Here is a 19648-nt window from a genome sequence, read left to right on the forward strand (position 1 = left end):
AATATTCAATCCAATAACACATGAATTTAAAAGAATTCATAAAGTATACATATAAAACAAATACAGTAGAACCTCCATAAATTAATACTCTTTAAATTAATACTCGCTATAAATTAATAAATTCTTCCGGTCTCGACTTGGGCTGGTGTAAAAAATGATACATTTCGATAAAATAATAAGATAATGATTTTTTTGGAAATCTTATGTAAAAATATGGTCTCATCAATATCATAAATTAATAATCATATAAATTGATATATATATATATATATATATACTAAAAAAAATATAGAGAAATATGATTCTATTGTTGTTTGCCTATTTTTTAATTTGCATTCTTGTTGGAGCTCATCTCTAATTTTTTCATTGTTGTATATTCAAATCGCATCCATAAATTGTAAAGAGTCATAGATGCGATAATTGCTTCTTTAGTAATTGGTTTTAAAGGTACCGCAATATCTTCTACGACTTCATCATTACCATGAAGGATAATAGTAACATTTTTTTCTAAACTCTAAACTTCTAACATTTCTCATTTTTACCTAGATAATCTATTAAACAATTAACATTCATCCTATTACGATAACCAAGAATATAAATTAAGAAAATTCTTTAAAAATGTGAATGATAACAAAAGTATCTTATTTTGTAATAGAAAATTTTCAATATGAAAATGAAAAAATCTCTTTATAAATTAATAAAATATTAATTTATCGATAAATTAATAATTATTAATTAAATTAATAAAATTTCATGGTCCCGATCTTATTAATTTATAGAGGTTTAACTGTAACACTAAAAACTTCAATTCTTTCAAACTCAATTAAATTTGAAATAAAGCTAAGCTAATGCAATAAAATATCTCTTTCGTTTTATGTTAAAGGCATGTATTTACTATTCTTTCTTCGTTTCGACACGAAACTGAGTCAAGCTACGTCAATACACTCAACAGAAGTCATTAATTGACTACGTACTTAAACAGTAAACACCGCGTATTTTCGTTTTAGAAAGTGTAAAAGACAAAAAGAAACACAAAAAAAGAGAACCGACCATCAAACTACATGCGATACTTTTACTGTACGCGTCGAGAGTCTCGGTCTTTGCTTAAGGTTGTTTGGCTATAAAACAAGGAACGTCTGTCAGGAAAACAATCAGGACACACGATAAAAATAAAAATAACAACAATACTACAAAGTTTAATTTTTCTCTCCCTATCTCTCTCCCTCTAAACATGTCGAAATTTTTTTCCATCATATGCCACGACCAGTACCCCGCCAAAACCTACAAGGTGGACGAACACGTGGCGATTCAGTCCGTCTTGATCAAAAATTCCATTGCACACATCGAATCAGGGAATTTCAAAGCGGAGTACGAGGTCAATCTCCCGGAGAATTTACGCAGCTGGGCCTTTACATGGGTCCTAAATTATTGCCAGAAGCTCGCCGAGGCCAAAGACGACAAAAAGAGAAGTGTCATACTCTTCCAATTGTACAACCTCCACGAAAGTTTCTCAACGAGGCCAGTCTATCTTGTCGAGTTTGTGAAGGTTGGCCTTCGTATTAATATGTTTTAATTTTTTTCTAATTTAAACCGTCGGATACTAACATTTTTTCTAATAGGTCGTAGAATTGTCCACATCGAATGTCTAGAGGACGCCGCGTGCAAGGCTCTATCAAAACATATGAGATTCGAACCTCCACTCCATATCCGCTCAGGTAATTAAGTTGCTGAGATTTTTGGCAATGTAGGGAGAAAACCATTATTACTTGCCATTGGTTTTGCCTAGAGACGTGAAGTTCAATCTGCAAATTAATAATCCGACAAAACAAAACGCAAACAATTTTTGTCAAAATCCGTAATGCAGATTTAGAACAGCAAGGGTGCAAAGATGACGAAACGAACATACTATTATATATTTTTATTATGGAAGATAATTATACGAAACGTTGGTCATTTGTATAAAGATGTTGAATTACTCAAATTTGAATAAGATTAATAAAGACACTCACTAAATTAACAAGCAAAATTACTTACGAAAGACTTAAACATTGTCCCCGAAAGTCTATATTTTATCTTGTTAAAAGGTCAAACTATAGTTTATCACCTTATTTTATTTCCAAAATATATCTTTGGTTCAAAAAAAAGGACCAATACAAAATAAATACATTCATATCAACAGAAATTAAATAAATACATTTATTCATATCAACCTTCAGAACTTTTCCTTTTTTCTTTTTGTTGTTATTACATAATTCCTTTTCGTATTTTAATAGTTTTCTATATATTCTTTGGGTTTATTTCCAGTTGAATTGTGCTTTTAATGCAAATTGAAATATATAAAGCAGATTTCTTTACTTTTTTGTGTGTGAGTTTCTTTCCTCAATAATTCCCAATAATATCCAAGGTATACCATTATATTATACCTATTTATTATGTGGAAGCTAGAACCAGTTTCAAGTTGGGCTTATTTTAGGTCTAATTTTGGGCTCTCAAAAGAGCATCAGGCCTGTTGATGTAGAAGATAGAACCAGTGTCAAATTGGATGCAACTTTCAAGTGGTGGTGTAAATAGCCAAAATTAGATCTGACAATCATGAAAAAAAAAAAAGTGACATTGAGATGAGACCTTTCCTATTTTTACAAGCAAGCATCACTTTCTATAAAATTTAAAAATTCTACTTTTCTGGAATTAGGAAAACAAAAAAAATAAGCAAAATCATTAACACTTAAAATTGCCCAAAATAGTTATTAAAACAAAACAAACCCAGACAAATTCTCACATTAAACAACATATAAATTATTTGGTGGTATGCTTATTTTAAAATTATTTAAATTAACCAAAAGTTAGTATGTCACCTTTATATATACATTTCATATTTGAAATTTTCTGATAACACACTTATATAATATAATAATCACGAGATATGCATGAGCTGATTTTGTTTTGGAATTATATTAAACTGTTGCATATAAAAACAAATATATACTCACAAATAAATCAATAAATAAATAAAATATACGAAAAAATATAATCATTATACAAAAACTGTATCATCATCATCATCATCATCATCAACAGCTTGAAATCACTCTCTCTCATCCTTCTTCCCCGCGCACTGTAGTCTCTTCTCTCTCTCTCTCTCTCTCTCTCTCTCTCTTCTCTGAGAATGTCTTCGACAACAATCGGCGAGCACATCAGACTCCGACGAGCTAGGAACCAAACAATCCGTCACCTGGACGCCGCCGAAGATGATCCGCCGTTGAGCCACGTCGTTCTTCCGATTTCTCAGCCTAATAGCTTCTGTAACTCCGCGATGTCTTCCTTCTTTCTCCTCCCGGCTTCATCCTCCTCCAACTCCAACGAAACCGCGAAGAAGAAACCGTACCAAACGGCGTCGTTTCGAGGGATGGGTTGTACTGCCGCTGCAGCAGCTCAGCAAGTTTCTGTTCCTTCCGTGATTCGCTCCTCCGCGGATTGGGATGCCAGAATCAGAAAAGAAAAGAAGAAGCATAAGAAGAAGAGCAAGAAGAACAATAAAGGAAGCTACGAAGATGGTTCGATTAGGATTTTGAGCGAGGCTAGAGACGTCGTTGATGGTGGTGGTAGTGGTGGTTGCGTCGCGGTTCCTGATGTTTGGTGCGGACCTGGATTAGGGTTCTCGACGGATGCTGTTGTTGATCGATCTGTCGACCCTCCTCGGAGAAGGCATCTTCCGTCGTCTCGTCGCAAAATTGATGTGGATAACCACACTACTGAGGTAAATTTGGTAAATTTAGATGAATTTACCACTGATCTTTTTTGAGTATTTGGTGATGAATTTAGTATTTAATTATTTATTATAATTTAGGAGTGTTATTGGGATTTGACTTTGAGCAAATTGTATAGTTTAATTTGTTTGGAGTGGTTGTAGTTAGCTCTATGACATTGCTGGGGGCCTTGTTGGTTGGTCTATTAAATTTGTGTGTTTTCTGGTTTTGGATTCTCTTTAGACAATCACAAGTGTGAGTCTACTTTAGTAGTAGAGATTCTCTATAATTAGTTTTTGTTTCATATGTGAGGGATAATATACTTTGTTTGATGTGTGTGTGTGGTGGTCCTCTGGGTTTGATAGGAAATAAACAAATCAAAATTGAGAAGAACTCTGGTTTGGTTAGAGGATGGAATATTAGCATGCTTCTGTCTTGTTTGGTTAGAGGATGGATTCTTAGCATTGTTTAAGCTTATGTATGGGTTCAATTTGTTAGGGAAGTTCTTGGGATTATGTTTTGTCTGAGTTTTTTTGTTTATTCAGTTTCAGAGGACTTGAAAGTTAGGACCCTTTCGTGTATGTTTGAACAATGATGATGGGATGCTACGAATGTTTGCAGGGTTCTTCTGTTCTTCTGACATCATCACGCGCTGAACCAACACTGTTATCAAGTAGATGTCGTAGCCAACTTCAACGCTCTTACCCTGATGATCTTACCGAGGTAGAATGTTCTCGCCGAATAGTTTGCTCATCTTTCGAACTTTCTTATATTTCTGGTAAATGTTATAAACTACCCCTGACTTTACTAACTGATCACACTCAACACTGTTTTAAGGTTTGACTTGTTACTTGGCTTAATATTAAGTATTAACTAAGACAACTATTATAGAGTGGAAGACGAGTACTGTAATTGTTCACTTCGGCTAAATATTTTATATGGTGCTGTAAACTGTTTTGGATGGCTAATAGCTTTTTATATTATAAAACCATGCAGCTAGTGTAGTCATGTTAAATTAATCCTGCTTTTCACTGACAGATGATGATGCTCCAGAATGGTTTTGTAATGGGAAGAATATCAGATTTGCGTGATCACTACCACGAATTGAGGCTCGATGTTGATAGCATGTCATACGAGGTACGTTTCTCGAAATCTCATGAGACAAGAGTTTACAATTTCATCTTGTCAACTTTATCGAGAGTGTTTGCTTTGACCTACACAGCAACTTCTTGAGCTTGGTGATAGAATTGGTTATGTGAATACTGGACTTAAAGAAAGCGAGATACATCGTTGTCTTGGGAAAATCAGACCCTCCACATCACATACTCTTGCTGACAGAAAATGCAGCATCTGTCAGGTAAAGTCATGATTGAGAGTCAATGGCTTCTCAAAACTTTAGTCAGATTATTACTGTGGGATCATGATTTTCATATTGCGCGATTCCTCGTTGTTTGATGATTACAGGATGAGTATGAGAGAGAGGATGAGGTTGGAAAATTGAACTGTGAACACAGTTTTCATGTTCATTGCGTGAAACAATGGCTATCGAGGAAGAATGCTTGTCCGGTCTGTAAGAAGACAGCATACTTCAAGTCATAAGAGTTAAGAGTCATCAAGATCTTTCATTTAAGCTATCTCCCTGTATAGATCTGAATCATCTGATGCTGTATTCATGTTTGTTTTGTTGTTGGATTTAGCAATCATCACAATTATGTTTTTACTGTGTTTCTAAATCTTATTATTTTGTTGAGTCTATTTATGACTATGTGATTGAAATACTACTTTTACAAGAGTTTGAAACTATGTTCTGTAGCCTTGGTAGATTTAAGACTCTGGTAGAGTAGTTTAATAAATAACGCCTGCAACTAAGATATATGACGATGTTTTAACGTCTGGATCGAGACTTCGGATTTTAAAAAAGATTAGAAATTAATCAAAACATATCTCTTCGAGGCTACCTAAAATCAACATGATATTAGTAGAATATACTCCAAATGTTGGTATGTATTAATTTATCTGTGAAGTTGGAACTCAACCCACACTTTGTGTTTTGTTTCAGGACATGAGAAAAAGTGTTTCGGATAGACGAGAGAACACATTACATTAATCTTATCCAAACGAGTTTTACATGAGATCAAAGTATTTAGGACTTGCAACATCTAAGAAAAGTAACATAATATAAGAAGACTCTTCTTTTACATAGAGAACCCTTCGACTAACATCTTGAATATCGGGTACATGCTGAGATTCTTGGCAATGTAGGGAAAACACCATTATTACTTGCTGCCATTGGTTTTGCCTAGAGATGTGAAGCTCAATCTGCAAATAATCAGACAAAAAAAACGCAAACAATCTTTGTCAAAATCCAAAAATGCAGAGTTAAAAGAACAGTGAGAGTACAAACAGACAGAAAACCACTTACTTAATTATCGGTTTTCGCTGTTGTACTGAAGCTCTATGTCCCGCCTCGGGCTGTCGCATGGGAAGAACCTTTCAAGTTAAGAAAATCAAATAAGAACAAGATCAAGAGACTAGTTTATGTATCGAAAATTGATAAGAAAAAATAAGAAACCTCGAGTTCTTCCACTGCTTCATTGGAGAATAGAGAGCCATTCAAAGCAGTAGCTTCCAATGGAGGTATAGTTGCAGTAACCATCGAGATTGCATCTTTGGGAGTTATCTGCTGTATCATTTGATTCCCAAAATCACCAATTTCTTCAAGCTCCTCAGTTTCTTGACTAGGAGCTTGAGGAGTGGCTATCTTCTCTATTGGTGGATCCTTACTGAAAACATTATCTACTTGATCCTTACTAATATGATCAGATTTACCGTTTGTACAATAATCTTTCATAGGACTTGAACAAATGGATCCAACAGATGGATTCGGGCTCCCGCCTTCAGAATTCTCTACAGGTACTGAAACAGCAACGTGTTTAGAGGGCCTTGGCTGATCGGTCAGTGTTTCATCATGTCCCCATTTTCTCTTCTTCCCATCTCCTGGACTGTTCGAACCAGCTTTACTTTCAGAACTCATTTCAGTCGTAGTTGTATGAGAAACTGTTGCACTTGATGTAGAAGAATTTCTATGCTCTGAACGGCGTTTGCTGTCCCATGTTCCTTTAGAGGTATGTGAAGGTCTAATTCCACCAGGATACACAAAATTAGGTAAGCTTCTCCGCTTTATATGGCTGACACTAATCTCCATCCCGGGAATCCACAACATGTAACCGTTAACTGTGTGCTTAAACTCCTCGACCGTTCTTCTAATATCAAATTGTTGCTCGCCTTCTGCTGCAGGAACTCCTTGTTTACGCTGCAGACCCATGAAGTAAGAGCAATGGAGTGGTCGGGATGAGTCTTGAAAATCATGGGGATGAGGGTGGCATTGAAGCTTATCATAAGTATGTCTCTCGATCTGAGATTATAGTGAAAAAATCCAAGTCAAATCATTATAGAATCAAAATCAGGAGAAACTATTCAGATTTGAGAAAACAGGACATTTTACCTTCAGTGTGAGCTGCCGGAGACGTGACTCAACCCAGCCTTTCCATTTTCTTAGATCATCGACATTTGCAGCAGAGATGTCTATCTGAAGATAGTTTTTATACGCTTCAAAGAATGCAAATGGCTCAAAAAGGGTATCCCAATCAGCTTTGTTTGTTTCCATCGCCTGCATGACATCATGCCGTTTTAATAAGTCACTGAATCTGCATAAAAGCCTACCATTTGAACTTACTGTATCTGAATCTTACCTCACATATTTCTTTTCCTCTCTGAAACTCTCCTGTCATAATTCGCAGTGTACTTGCAGAGACATTATAACTGGAGTTCATACCAGGATAAGCGGGAGTAATGATGGGCATTATATGCGACCGGTCCTTTGGGTTTCTTCTAGGGTCCCAAACTTGAAGACCAAGGGATCCTTCATCCATCGAACAAAGAAGAACGGGATTCGGCCAACGCCATTGATTGTAGACCCTAAAGAACCTAGATGCTAACATATTCGGGAGGGCGTTAGGATAAAGTTGACATATTCGGGCTACAAGTAACGCCCAGTTTATACCACCAAGAAATCCCGAGACCTAGCAATTGTCAGAACGAGAGTTTACTTAGCAACATGATAGTCACATAAAAAAGAAATGGAATAACGAGTTCTAGAGAAGGACTATCCATACATTAGAGTATACTCCACGTCGTTTGGCCCAAAATCGCATGCATCTTAGTGTTGTCCTGAAATTCTGCTCAGACACAAAACATGTATTCAGACTAAGCAAATCATATGGATGAATAACAAAAAATTAAAAGATAAGAGATGTATCGAGTGAGCACAAAACCTGAATATTTGGAACCAGACGCAAGATTTGGTCAGTAACTCTACAACCATTAAGACTTCGAACAGTTTGCTCATCAGCATTCTGTAAAATGGAATCCTGTGATATATCCAAGTCCTGCACCATTAACATCGAGCAAATAACACAGTTAAGATTCCATAAGAAGAACACAATCAGAGCTCCATATTCAGAATACCTATTTTCTAAAAGATCCACTCATAACATTCATTTAAATTCATGAACATAATGTAAACTGCGTAATAGCGTGAAACTAAGTGATTGTAATCATTAAGTAAATGAGGTTCATATCCAAACGTTAAAACAAAATAATCCATAAAATGGAATCTATTTCCTAATCCTCATTAATCAAACAATCATCTCATTGTAAGCCAGAAATTACCTCAGGTATAACCCAGAGTGGAAGTTGTGCATAAAGGAGATCTATAGAAACTCCATTAAGTTTGAATCCCATCAATGGAACATGAGCGTCAGGCACAGGGTGCAGTTCAGTTACTTCAGGCATTTCTGACAGCATTCTTTGCAGTTCACCAAAGAAATCACCCTAAAGGGAAATACGAAGATGAATATTGAACACAATAAACCGACAGAAGAAATATACAACTACATATATATAGATGCAAGGGGTTATAGTACTTCTCTAGTTGCATGTCTAGGTCCCACACATAAAGTATCTATATCAGCACCAGGTCCATGTACCTATTTGAAAAAGTAAAACGAACTGTTATAGGAACATTCAGTATGCTAGAAATTGGTGACAGTAAGAGCAATCAAACTTGAAAAGGAACTCTTTTAGGAGACTGAAAATTTAAGAATGAACTGTTCTCACCAAGAACACCCTATTGTGTCCAAGGTTTACCAACATTTAAAAATGACTGAAAAGCTCAATTCAGACGTAGTTTAAGTGTCAAATATAACATTGATCTCAATACGTTTAAATGAACGCAAAGAGCATGTGAAGACAAGTGATTCCACTTCAGGAACATCTCAAGACAACAGAAATAAAACACAGCTTTCACTAATTCACATTGTTCCTTTTCCCTCTACACCAAATATTTCGCAATACAAGAAGAATGACTAAAACAAAGCTAAATCTTCTATAGCGTTACCCCTAGTCGATAAGAACCGAAAGTAAATATCTTTGCATTGGCCTCATGAAGCAGCTGATCATTCAACCCTTTGGCCCGGCTGATTGTTTTAATCCATGTTTTTACAATCTGGACACATAAACAACGAAGATCTATCATCACAAAACACGGATGAAAATCAACAAGCACAAGTTCTTAGGATTCGAAAACACTACAAAACCTGATCTAGTATCCCCAGAACCTCCTCCCTTTTAACAGCTTCCTCGTTACTCTCATACAATCCAACGTCTTGCAAGTACTGAACAACCAAGTAACAACAAATATAATAATCAATCAGTATAAACCTTTCTGATACAAAAGTATTTCAACCATAAACTTTAGAAACTAGAAAAGCAAAACAAGACACAGGCTATATAAGATAACAGAAAAAACCTTCTCAAGCTCTCTGGTCTTAATCACATCAAGCTCCGATGGTCCTCCCAAAGAGATAGGTTCTGTAATGCCAAACCTTTGCCCATTTTGTTGGACACTAGCCATAGATCTTACTTACTTTGTTCTTTTCCTCTCTTTTTTTTCTTTCTCTCTTATTTTTTTTTCCTTAATATTTCAATCAGATTCTACCGAGTATAAAGAAATTTCTATCTTTTTTTTTTCCCAACAATTTTTTTTGCCTGAATATTAATCGAATAATGTAAAGCTAAAAAAACGAAGACGCAGAGAAGATTACTATGGAGAAATTGTTGATCATACAGAATACAAAAAATCAAAAAGGCTTTTTTTGCTAAATTAAAAATCAAAAAGCAACAAAAACACAACACAAGGGAATCTCATACAAAAGTAGCCAAACGAGTCGGGAGGCTATTCACGGGAACAACCCTTAAACCCTACTCCGATTGGATTGGTAATACAACGAACGAACAGCAGAAAGTCTCGGCCTTTGAACACCAGATTGATCGATGCGAACTGGGTCCGGTCGGTGGGGTCAATCCCAGACGATACACGACGAATAGATCCTCCGGCGTAAGTGAAGAAGAAACTATTTTGCCCCAAAATTCTCGTGGCGGAGTTTCTAGGTTAGGGTCGCAACTTCTCGCGTGGGGTGGGGTGGGGTTACGACAAAGAGCACTCGGGCCACACATATATACGATTTATGGGAGGTTAGGGGGGACGGACCTTTTGATATTCCCACGAGAATTAAACCGTCTTCCTATACCTGACCCGATTATATATCCGGTTTCTAATAATTGAAAAGCCCGACCCGGAACTATTTATAATAAAAAAAAATATATACAAATTGAAATTTTGAATTTAAAAACTAAAAACATACTGTAATTTCTACTTATTTTCGGTTTGCTTTAATAAACTTTCCATATGATTAAGTCTTGGTTAGAAAAACAACTCATAAATATAAACCAACCCATATAGTCTTACATATCATGATATATAAGCTTGAATTCTAATTAAATAGATTAAAATTACTCTAATGTAGAATTCGTTGATACCAAATTATCTAACAATAAAAAAATTGAATAATTTTTATATCATTGGAATTGGATTTTATGAGAGATAAATAAGATTATTGGTATACATTTTCAGAACTCACGGAATGTCCAAATTTCAAGCAGTAAAACGCTTCTGCATTGGATTATTTTAATATTATGTTAAAAAAAACATATGTTCTCGGAAACTTGTTCCATTGTCTTGGTCATAAGACAATGCTTCGTGATAACATCAGTCGGTCACTTACTTGTGAAAATATCAAGGTGAGCTTTCTGTTTTTGAAGGACCAAAGGCGACAATCATACCCAAGGGAGGAATGTTAGACTATGTGAACTATTGCAAGAACGATTCAAGTGTCATCTCCACGCACTCCACTACAATGAACGACTTCAAATCCATGATTGATAGAGAGATGGTTCTAGGGAAGATGAAGAGCTATCTTTCTCTTTTGTATTCTTTAAAATTATTTGTTTTTTTTTTTTTTTTTTTTTAGCTTTTAAAATGGTTGTATATCAGTCATCTACATATAACATTTATTATTTTATTATTTTCGTATAAAAATTAAATTATACATTATTTTTTTATTTAATAGGAAAACAACATGTTTCCACTTATTACATTAAGTAACTAGTTATAAAAGTTTAGCAAAGTTCAAATAATTTTAATTCAATTTTAGATTCTATTAAATTACAAATATTAAAATGATAAAATTTAGAATTTATTTCATATTTAATATACTATATGTATGATTAATTATAATGGATACAAGATGCTGAATTTTGAATCCACATTTTTACTTCTTAAAATAATGCCTATTTTGGAGTTTCAGTTATAAACTGACTGCCAATACAAAATGTGTGAATGGAAGACATGTATCTGTTAGCAAGTTTAAAAATAACATGGTTACTCTTCAGCTTTTCATCGAAATTATAATAATTTTATGTATTTGCGTAAATAATTGTTTTGAGATGCTTATGTATTATGTAAATTTTGTTTGATATCAATATATTTGATTTGCTGGAAAAAAAATTATAATGGATAAGTAAGTAATCAAGAATAAGCGCTAACAAATATAATTAAAAAATGAAGGTATTATTGTTCACTCAAAAATAAGAAATAGATACGAAAATCAAAATGATAAAAACATTTGAAGAATTCTTTAAAGTAAGTATCATAAATAAAAAATACAGATGCAAAAAATTTGGTATTAACTCGATCACTATTTATTATGTCAAAACAAAAAGTCTCTATTAATTATTGATTATATCGACCATTTATTTTTGTTGGGTTGGCAATCGTCAACGTCAAGAATTAGTTGTTCTTATTACTATAATTAAATATTACATTTGACTTTTCTTGTTAAAATCCAGATTCCAGAACGTAACATATATTGTACCTTCAATTTTCTGGTTCTTTTAACTGTACATATTGTAGTTATTACAGTTAGAAATACTAGGGAATGTATTGAAACAATGATTTTGAGGATTTTGTGTGATTTATAAAATGTTGGATTTTGAGAGATTTTAAAAGAGTTTTTGGGATTGTTTTGTGGAATTGTTACATATTTCATTTCAAAAAAGAAAAAATAGTTTGTGATTTGGTGAGATTTTAAAAGATTACATAAGGTGATTTTAAGAGATTTTAGAATAAAAAAAAAAGAGGATTTCAAAACAGATGACGACATAAATATATCGATGACCCCAAATGCTCTGCCCAAAGATTTCATATGAGTTTATGAAAACGAACGGAAATTCACCAAAATAAAAGTTGGGCTTCTCTCTGTAACATCGTTTGTGGTAACGAAGTTTGTTGCTATTCCATTATACCAAATTGTTCGTTTTGGCCTAATCGGAAGCTTTGTTATCTGCTGAATTTGGAGCAGGTACCATCCGTGTGGCTGCAACAAAACTTGTAGCCTGATAAAAGCTTTTACGAGACTGATTTTGATATCACTCGAAAAAGTTCTCTATTGTCGATTACTAAAAATAAGAAACCCTTGTTTCTTTGGAGAGTGATGAACAAAAAAAAAAGTGACAGATACGAGAACGAGAGCATATATGCTCAAGGTGTGATTAACAAATCATTAGAACAGATATGAGAACGAGAGCATATAAAATTAGAACAAAGCTTTTAATTTTTTTTTTTAACAAATCCTTCGAAATAACACCTCTTAAGGTGTAATTTGTTCAATTGGATTCTTTATGTAAAAATGTATCTAAAATTTCCTAAAATCTCTGTTATGGTTTTTTAGAAAAATAAAAGTTATGTTTTGAATAACAGTAGATTTGATATGATTTTTACAAATTGTTTATTGAATAACAAGAGATTGTGAGTGATTTTGAATTATTTAATAAAATTCCAGATTCAATAACATTAGATTTGGCAAGTGATTTGAAAATCACAAGTTGAATAACATGTGATTTTTAAACAAATCCAAAATCCTCCAAAATACATCTTTCAATACACCCCCCTAGGATCTCTAATCTGTTTTGTAAGGAAATTAGGCTTAATTGATACTATTTAATATTTTTCCTTCCCATGAATATGTCCGCTAGTAAAGGAAGAATCGTAACATTAAGGATCACAATCAAAAGATCCGTGCTTTGAGTTTACGAGAAAGAATAATAAAAAGTCTCATCTTTTTTTTCTTTTCCCAATCATGAATGTGAGAGACGATGAAAAAACTCCGGCGGAGACTCACGGCGGAGCAGAAAAGAACAAACCACCGGGAGATAAAAAATGGCGATTTAATTCTCCTCTGCCTCAAGTGACTTTAATGGGATTCGTCTGTTTCTGTTGTCCAGGAATGTTCAACGCTCTCTCCGGCATGGGAGGCGGTGGTCAAGTAGATCCAACCGCCGTTAACAACGCTAACACCGCCGTTTACACCGCTTTCACCGTTTTCGGGGTTTTAGGCGGCGCGTTTTACAACGTCCTCGGTCCACGGCTCACGTTAGCCGCTGGATGTTCGACGTACGTACTCTACGCCGGATCTTTCCTCTACTACAACCATCACCACCACCAAGCTTTCGCTATCGTCGCCGGAGCTTTTCTTGGATGCGGCGCGGGACTTTTATGGGCCGGGGAAGGAGCTGTGATGACGTCATACCCTCCGCCGCATCGGAAAGGCACTTACATCGCTTTGTTCTGGAGCATCTTCAATCTCGGCGGCGTCATCGGCGGTTTAATCCCGTTTATCTTAAACTACCACCGTAGCTCCGCCGCATCTGTCAACGACTCGACGTACATAGCCTTCATGTGTTTCATGTTCGCCGGCGTTCTCCTCTCGTTTGGAATCCTCCCGGCGAACTCTGTTATTCGTAACGACGGATCTAAATGCTCCGCCGTGAAATACTCCAGTCCGTCGACGGAAGCAGCCGCCGTCCTCCGGCTATTCCTCGATCGGAAAATGCTCCTCATCGTCCCAGCCGCTTGGGCTAGCAACTTCTTCTACAGCTACCAGTTCAACAATGTGAATGGACTTCTCTTTAACTTAAGAACCAGAGGATTCAACAACGTCTTCTATTGGGGAGCTCAAATGGTTGGTTCTATCGCGATAGGTTACGTGATGGACTTCAGCTTTAAAAGCCGGAGAGCTCGAGGATTCGCCGGAATATCATTAGTTGCGGTGGTCGGAACAGCGATATGGGGCGGAGGGTTAGCGAATCAGCATGGTTACTCGTTGAACAATCTACCGGAGAAGAAACTTGATTTTAAAGATTCAGGGGTCGAGTTCGCGGGACCGTTCGTGTTATATATGAGCTATGGATTGTTAGATGCCATGTATCAGAGTATGGTGTATTGGTTGATAGGAGCATTGGCTGATGATTCACAGACTTTGAGTAGATATAGTGGATTCTACAAAGGAGTGCAGAGTGCAGGAGCTGCAGTGGCTTGGCAAGTGGATACTCGTAAGGTTCCGTTAATGTCACAGCTTATTGTTAATTGGTCACTCACTAGTGTAAGTTATCCACTACTGGTGCTTCTAGTGTATTTGTATGTTAAAGACCAAGATAATAGCGATGATCATGATGATAGTGGTAATAAGGTTTAGAGGTTAGAAGAAGATTAGATCATTGTGTAATTTTCTGTTTTTAGTACAATCTTCAAGCTTTTCTCGTCGAAAACAAGTGTTATGATGAAGCTATTGAATTTGACGCTGTGAAATGTCTCTATTTTTTTAATTTTAATTTTGGTCAACTAAAATGTCTATTTTTTTTTTTCTTTTTTTTTTGTCGTCAACTGAATTGTCTCTATTCTCTTATTATTGTAATTGAGAGTCTGAGACTGACAGTCTTGGTTGTCATAAAATGAACTAATGAAGTCCTATATTGAGTGGTCCACATAACTTTTGAGTAATTTTTAGATTAGCAGTGGCGTCATAGTAATCTTCACTGTAAGGATGGTGTGTTACGCCCACTCACATTCTTTTCATCGACCTGCAAATCCCATATTAACCTTTCCAGAATAAAGGCAAAGAGCTAAAAGTATAAAAGAGATAAAACTTACCCTCAGATTCAATAAAGTTCCTTTTAAAGTGAGTAAATTACAAAAGTTGAAATGCTTTTATGTGAAAAAATCAACATAGTAGGCCTGTACGATAGATTTTAAATTTCAGAACATTACATGATCCGGTATGTGCACTGTTGAAAGTAGATAATCTTGGGAATATTTGGGCACGGCTTTGACCAACTAGATCTAGTAGACCACGAGTTGCGCACGGCTTTGACCAATCAACACACCGCTATCACCATATTTGTATCCTGTATACTTCTATCTTTAAACAGTTCTTGAATCTGGGATCAACATAGACAACACATAATTTTATTTAATCATCGGATTCCATGGAGACAAAACAGAGTATACCTCTCCTCACACCTTATAAGATGGGACCCTTCAATCTTTCTCACAGGTACGTCTACTGTCTTTGCCTCTTTCTGCTAAACCTTCCACTAGTCCATAGTGTGTGTCGATAATTGTTACTGCCTGTAATCTTTGAAATGTAATCAGGGTTGTTCTGGCGCCATTGACGAGATCAAGATCGTATGGTAACATTCCTCAGCCTCATGCCAAGTTATATTACACTCAAAGAACAACACCTGGTGGTCTTCTTATTTCCGAATCTTGTGTAGTGTCCGTGACATCATTGGGGTATATATAACTCTTCTGGATTGTAATATTCTTAGTTTACAGACTTTACAGTTCAAACTAAACCACTAGCTTCGTTAACATGTGAGCTCTGTTTGTGAAGTTATCCGGATATACCTGAAATATGGACCAGAGAGCAAGTGGAAGCATGAAAGCCCATCGTGGATGCTGTTCATTCGAAAGGCGGCATCTTCTTCTGCCAGATCTGGCACGGTGGCAGGGTTTTTCATCAAGGTTTCCTACTAAATTGCTTTCTTCTTGTTGTATACCAAAAAACCAAAAACAAAAACATTGATGCTTTTACCTTCTTGCTTTGTATATACTAATTTTCTCCGTTATTTAGACCAGCCAAATGGAGAAGCTCCTGTCTCCTCTACAGACAAGCCATTGATGTGTAAGAACATGTATGGAGGTCAGTTTATGCCTCCAAGGCGGTTAAGGACTGAAGAGATTCCCGCCATTGTCAACGACTTTAGAATTGCTGCAAGAAATGCGATGGATGTTATATGTAATGAAATGGAAATGAAAGTTAATCAAGACACTTCACATATAAGTACAGGCTTTGATGGAGTGGAGGTTCACGGCGCACACGGTTACCTGATTGATCAGTTTCTGAAAGACAGTGAATGACAGAAGTGACAAATACGGTGGGTCACTAGAGAACCGCTGTAGATTCGCTCTGGAAGTAATCAAAGCAGTAGTGAGCGAGATCGGTTCAGATCATGTAGGAGTCAGACTCTCACCATTCGAAGATTACATGGAGTCTGGAGACTCGAATCCAGAAGCATTAGGACTCTACCTGGCGCAAGCTATGAACACTCATGGAATCCTTTACTGTCACATGGTTGAACCTAGAATGAAAACCCTTGAAGGAAGCTTCGAGTGCACGAAATCGCTTACGCCGATGAGAAATGCCTTCAAACGCACGTTCATAGTAGCCGGATGTTATTCTAGAGATGATGGGAACAAGGCGGTGGAAGAGGGAAGAACCGATCTGGTGGCTTATGGACGGACGTTCCTGGCGAATCCTGATTTGCCGAGGAGATTAGAGCTCAATGCGCCGTTGAATAAGTACGACAGATCAACGTTCTACACTTCTGATCCCGTGGTGGGCTACACAGACTACCCTTTTCTCCAGACAGACACAACTTCTTAAGGGGTTTCTTAAAATATGCATAATTTGGAAAACATAAGGTATGATAAAGAAGCAAACCTAGATTGACATGAAACCAAACATCCTTCTGAAAACCTCAGGGTACTTTATGAGTTGTTGACAAAAACATGAAGTGATAAAAGAACACCAACAACGAGATAGCAGATAGAGCAACCAAGTGCACTAGTGATGGGATTACTAGTAACGACCAATACCCCAAACTCTAATAACTCCATCGGTATAACCACTGAACAAGGTGCTTCCATCAGCGCTCCAGTTCAGGCTTGTGCAGTAAATAACCTGACCCAATCAACAAACATATCGAATTCAGTTTCCATTGTTATACACTGAAAACAATTGGCTATGTTTGAAATTCTTCAGGAATGAGAATTCTTAACAACATGAATCATCCAAAAACGAACACTTTAGAAGATATCAAGTCTTGCAAGAAATCTCAGGTAATTGAGGAGTATGGAGAATGAAAATACATTAAAACCCTACGTTGACAAGGTAGCCTCAAATCTATAGACTAAAAACGCAATTGTTATACAGGTTTCACAGATACATATCCTGACCAAGAGGGTGCATCTACGGTAATGCCTCTATGTGAAGCTAAAATACAGGCAAAAGACGAGAACACAAGTAACTCACATGACGTAGCAAAGAATTCAACCAGAATTACAGACCTAGATTAATAATAAATCAATCCATTACAATCTTTTCAATGAACTTCCTCATTTCCTACAACAGACCTAGATTACTACTTAATCATCAGACATAACCAACATTACAAACAACAACAGAGCATTCTATCAATACCAAAGTGAAACTTGAAATCAAGTCATGAGTTAGTTTGTTAGTATGTGTGTACCTTTTTCTTGGTGGCAGCAGGACCACTGTTGTCAGCCTTCTCGGCCTCAGCCTTAAGATCAACCTTCAAATCCTCAACAATGGTCTTGCTCTCCAGGTCCCAAATCTTAATACCCTGTTCAGTTGCAGCACAGAGCCAGTACCTGTTGGGACTGAAGCAAACGGCATGGATCACAGAGTTAGCTTCAAGAGAGTAAAGCTTCTTCCCCTCAGCCAAATCCCACAGCAAAACAACACCGTCTTTGCCTCCACTTGTATGATTTCAAATTATTAATATTTTTAGAATAAACTTGTAAATCATATGTAACTAGGTATTAGTCAACGCGTCTTTGCATGCATAATAAATTTTATTATATTTATGAAGTTTTGTTAAAATAGAATATTTTTTTATTAACATAACATCAGAGAAATATTTTTGGTTTTTCTACTAAAATATGAATCTCAGAATTTCTTATAGCATTGATGTGCAAGTTAAACTTTATACTTGTGTCAACATTTTTTGGTATTGTTACATATTATACAGAGTTTAAAATATATAAATTTTTCTATAGAACAAAAATTAACAAATACTACAAAACAAATTATTACAAATTGATAAGCTATGTTTATTATGTTTTATAGAAGTTAAAAATTGATTTAAAGAGTTTTTCTTAATGTTATTGTAAACATAAGACTGTAGTATAGTAAAATTGAATCAAATAAAAATTATCAAAAAATTTAGTAACTATGTATAAAATTATTGTGTATAAAATATTCCTCATTTCAATGTTTCTGGTTAAAATTTAATATTTTTTTTTTCTGTTTTTCACTCATCAATTTAATTTATAGTGCTAGTTTTCATAATAATGATTTCATCTTTAGATGGTTTAGTTAAATAGTATTATATTATATATTTTTATTCTTTTGTGATCATTTTTTCATTTTGCATAAATCACAAAGATCAAAATATTTTTTATTAAAATATTTTTGTTTTCAAAAACCTCAAATTTTAAAATAAATAAATATTATGTTGATCTTTATATATTTATCTATTGAATCACAAAACAAAATAGAGCTAACAGACTTTACAAAACAAAATAGACTTTATAAATGGATAATTATATCTTTAAATGTTATTATATTGATCTTTATAAATTATTAAAAATGATAAATTAATATGTGAGATAATCAGAGTACATAATAGAGAATTAGAGATGAATCTTTTCAACGTCATGACTTTATTGTGTAGTTAATATTGACCGACTCCTGTATAGAAATGGAAACACAAATCGTAAAAAAAAAGAAACGGAGGGAATTACTCGTTTTCCGGCATATTTCTGGATGTGAATGAGAAGGATGTAAGGTTTCATGAACCAGAGAAAATCCTTTATGCCCATTTCCGCTTTCTCCTTACCTTCTCTTCTTTTTCTTGTTAGGGTTCTTGAGGATTTTTCTTTATGCCCGAATCGCCGGTGTCGCTAGCTTCCGAGTGAGTAATAAAAAAATAAAATACAAGTTAAAAAAGACAACTTTGGCGCGAAATACCAATGGCGGAAGTGAATCAAATACGACAAATGCCACGTCAGCAGTAAAAAAGGCTGTTCGACTATTTCACTATACCAGTTTTCGCGACAATAAGCAACTGTTGAGAGTTGCAATCTAAATCATGTCTAGTACTTTCATATTAGTTCGTTGACTTCGTTCATTCGTTGCTCAATTATTTTGTAATTTCAAATTATATTAGTATTTTATTTTATTTTTTTTGTCAAGGATCATTCAAACTATTATTATTTTTAGTTTTATTCTGTGAATCAT

General features: G+C 35.3%; 2 protein-coding genes, 1 long non-coding RNA gene and 2 pseudogenes across 5 annotated transcripts; 3 read left to right on the plus strand and 2 right to left on the minus strand.

The window, feature by feature from the left end:
* Nucleotides 1-1149: 1149 nt before the first annotated feature.
* LOC104773158 (uncharacterized) lies at nt 1150-5549 on the plus strand. Its single transcript, XM_010497738.3, has 6 exons — nt 1150-1546; nt 1620-3757; nt 4368-4469; nt 4785-4883; nt 4969-5103; nt 5211-5549. The coding sequence occupies exons 2-6, from the start codon at nt 3167-3169 to the stop codon at nt 5343-5345; spliced, it is 1062 nt and encodes a 353-aa protein (XP_010496040.2). The 5' UTR covers nt 1150-1546; nt 1620-3166; the 3' UTR covers nt 5346-5549.
* Nucleotides 5550-5821: 272 nt separating this feature from the next.
* On the minus strand, nt 5822-10379 carry LOC104773159 (nuclear poly(A) polymerase 1). The gene is made up of 12 exons (XM_010497739.3): nt 9616-10379; nt 9404-9481; nt 9205-9312; nt 8732-8794; nt 8478-8639; nt 8081-8194; nt 7922-7984; nt 7499-7828; nt 7252-7416; nt 6319-7161; nt 6169-6236; nt 5822-6065 (listed from the first exon to the last, which is right to left on the minus strand). The coding sequence occupies exons 1-12, from the start codon at nt 9718-9720 to the stop codon at nt 6023-6025; spliced, it is 2142 nt and encodes a 713-aa protein (XP_010496041.2). The 5' UTR covers nt 9721-10379; the 3' UTR covers nt 5822-6022.
* A 2201-nt stretch (nt 10380-12580) lies between these two features.
* On the plus strand, nt 12581-14850 carry LOC104773160 (UNC93-like protein 1 pseudogene; annotated as a pseudogene). Its single transcript, XR_015579214.1, has one exon. The product of XR_015579214.1 is annotated as an UNC93-like protein 1 pseudogene (transcript).
* A 631-nt stretch (nt 14851-15481) lies between these two features.
* Nucleotides 15482-16691, plus strand: LOC104773163 (putative 12-oxophytodienoate reductase-like protein 2A; annotated as a pseudogene). Its single transcript, XR_015579453.1, has 4 exons — nt 15482-15595; nt 15694-15834; nt 15935-16065; nt 16175-16691. The product of XR_015579453.1 is annotated as a putative 12-oxophytodienoate reductase-like protein 2A (transcript).
* A 340-nt stretch (nt 16692-17031) lies between these two features.
* Nucleotides 17032-18103, minus strand: LOC104773162 (uncharacterized). Its single transcript, XR_765037.3, has 2 exons — nt 17856-18103; nt 17032-17284 (listed from the first exon to the last, which is right to left on the minus strand). It is a non-coding gene; the product is annotated as an uncharacterized LOC104773162 (long non-coding RNA).
* Nucleotides 18104-19648: the final 1545 nt, after the last annotated feature.

The sequence above is a fragment of the Camelina sativa genome, chromosome 14 (assembly GCF_030686135.1).
Source record: "Camelina sativa cultivar CO46 ecotype springtype chromosome 14, ASM3068613v1".
In the NCBI taxonomy this organism is placed as follows: domain Eukaryota; kingdom Viridiplantae; phylum Streptophyta; class Magnoliopsida; order Brassicales; family Brassicaceae; genus Camelina; species Camelina sativa.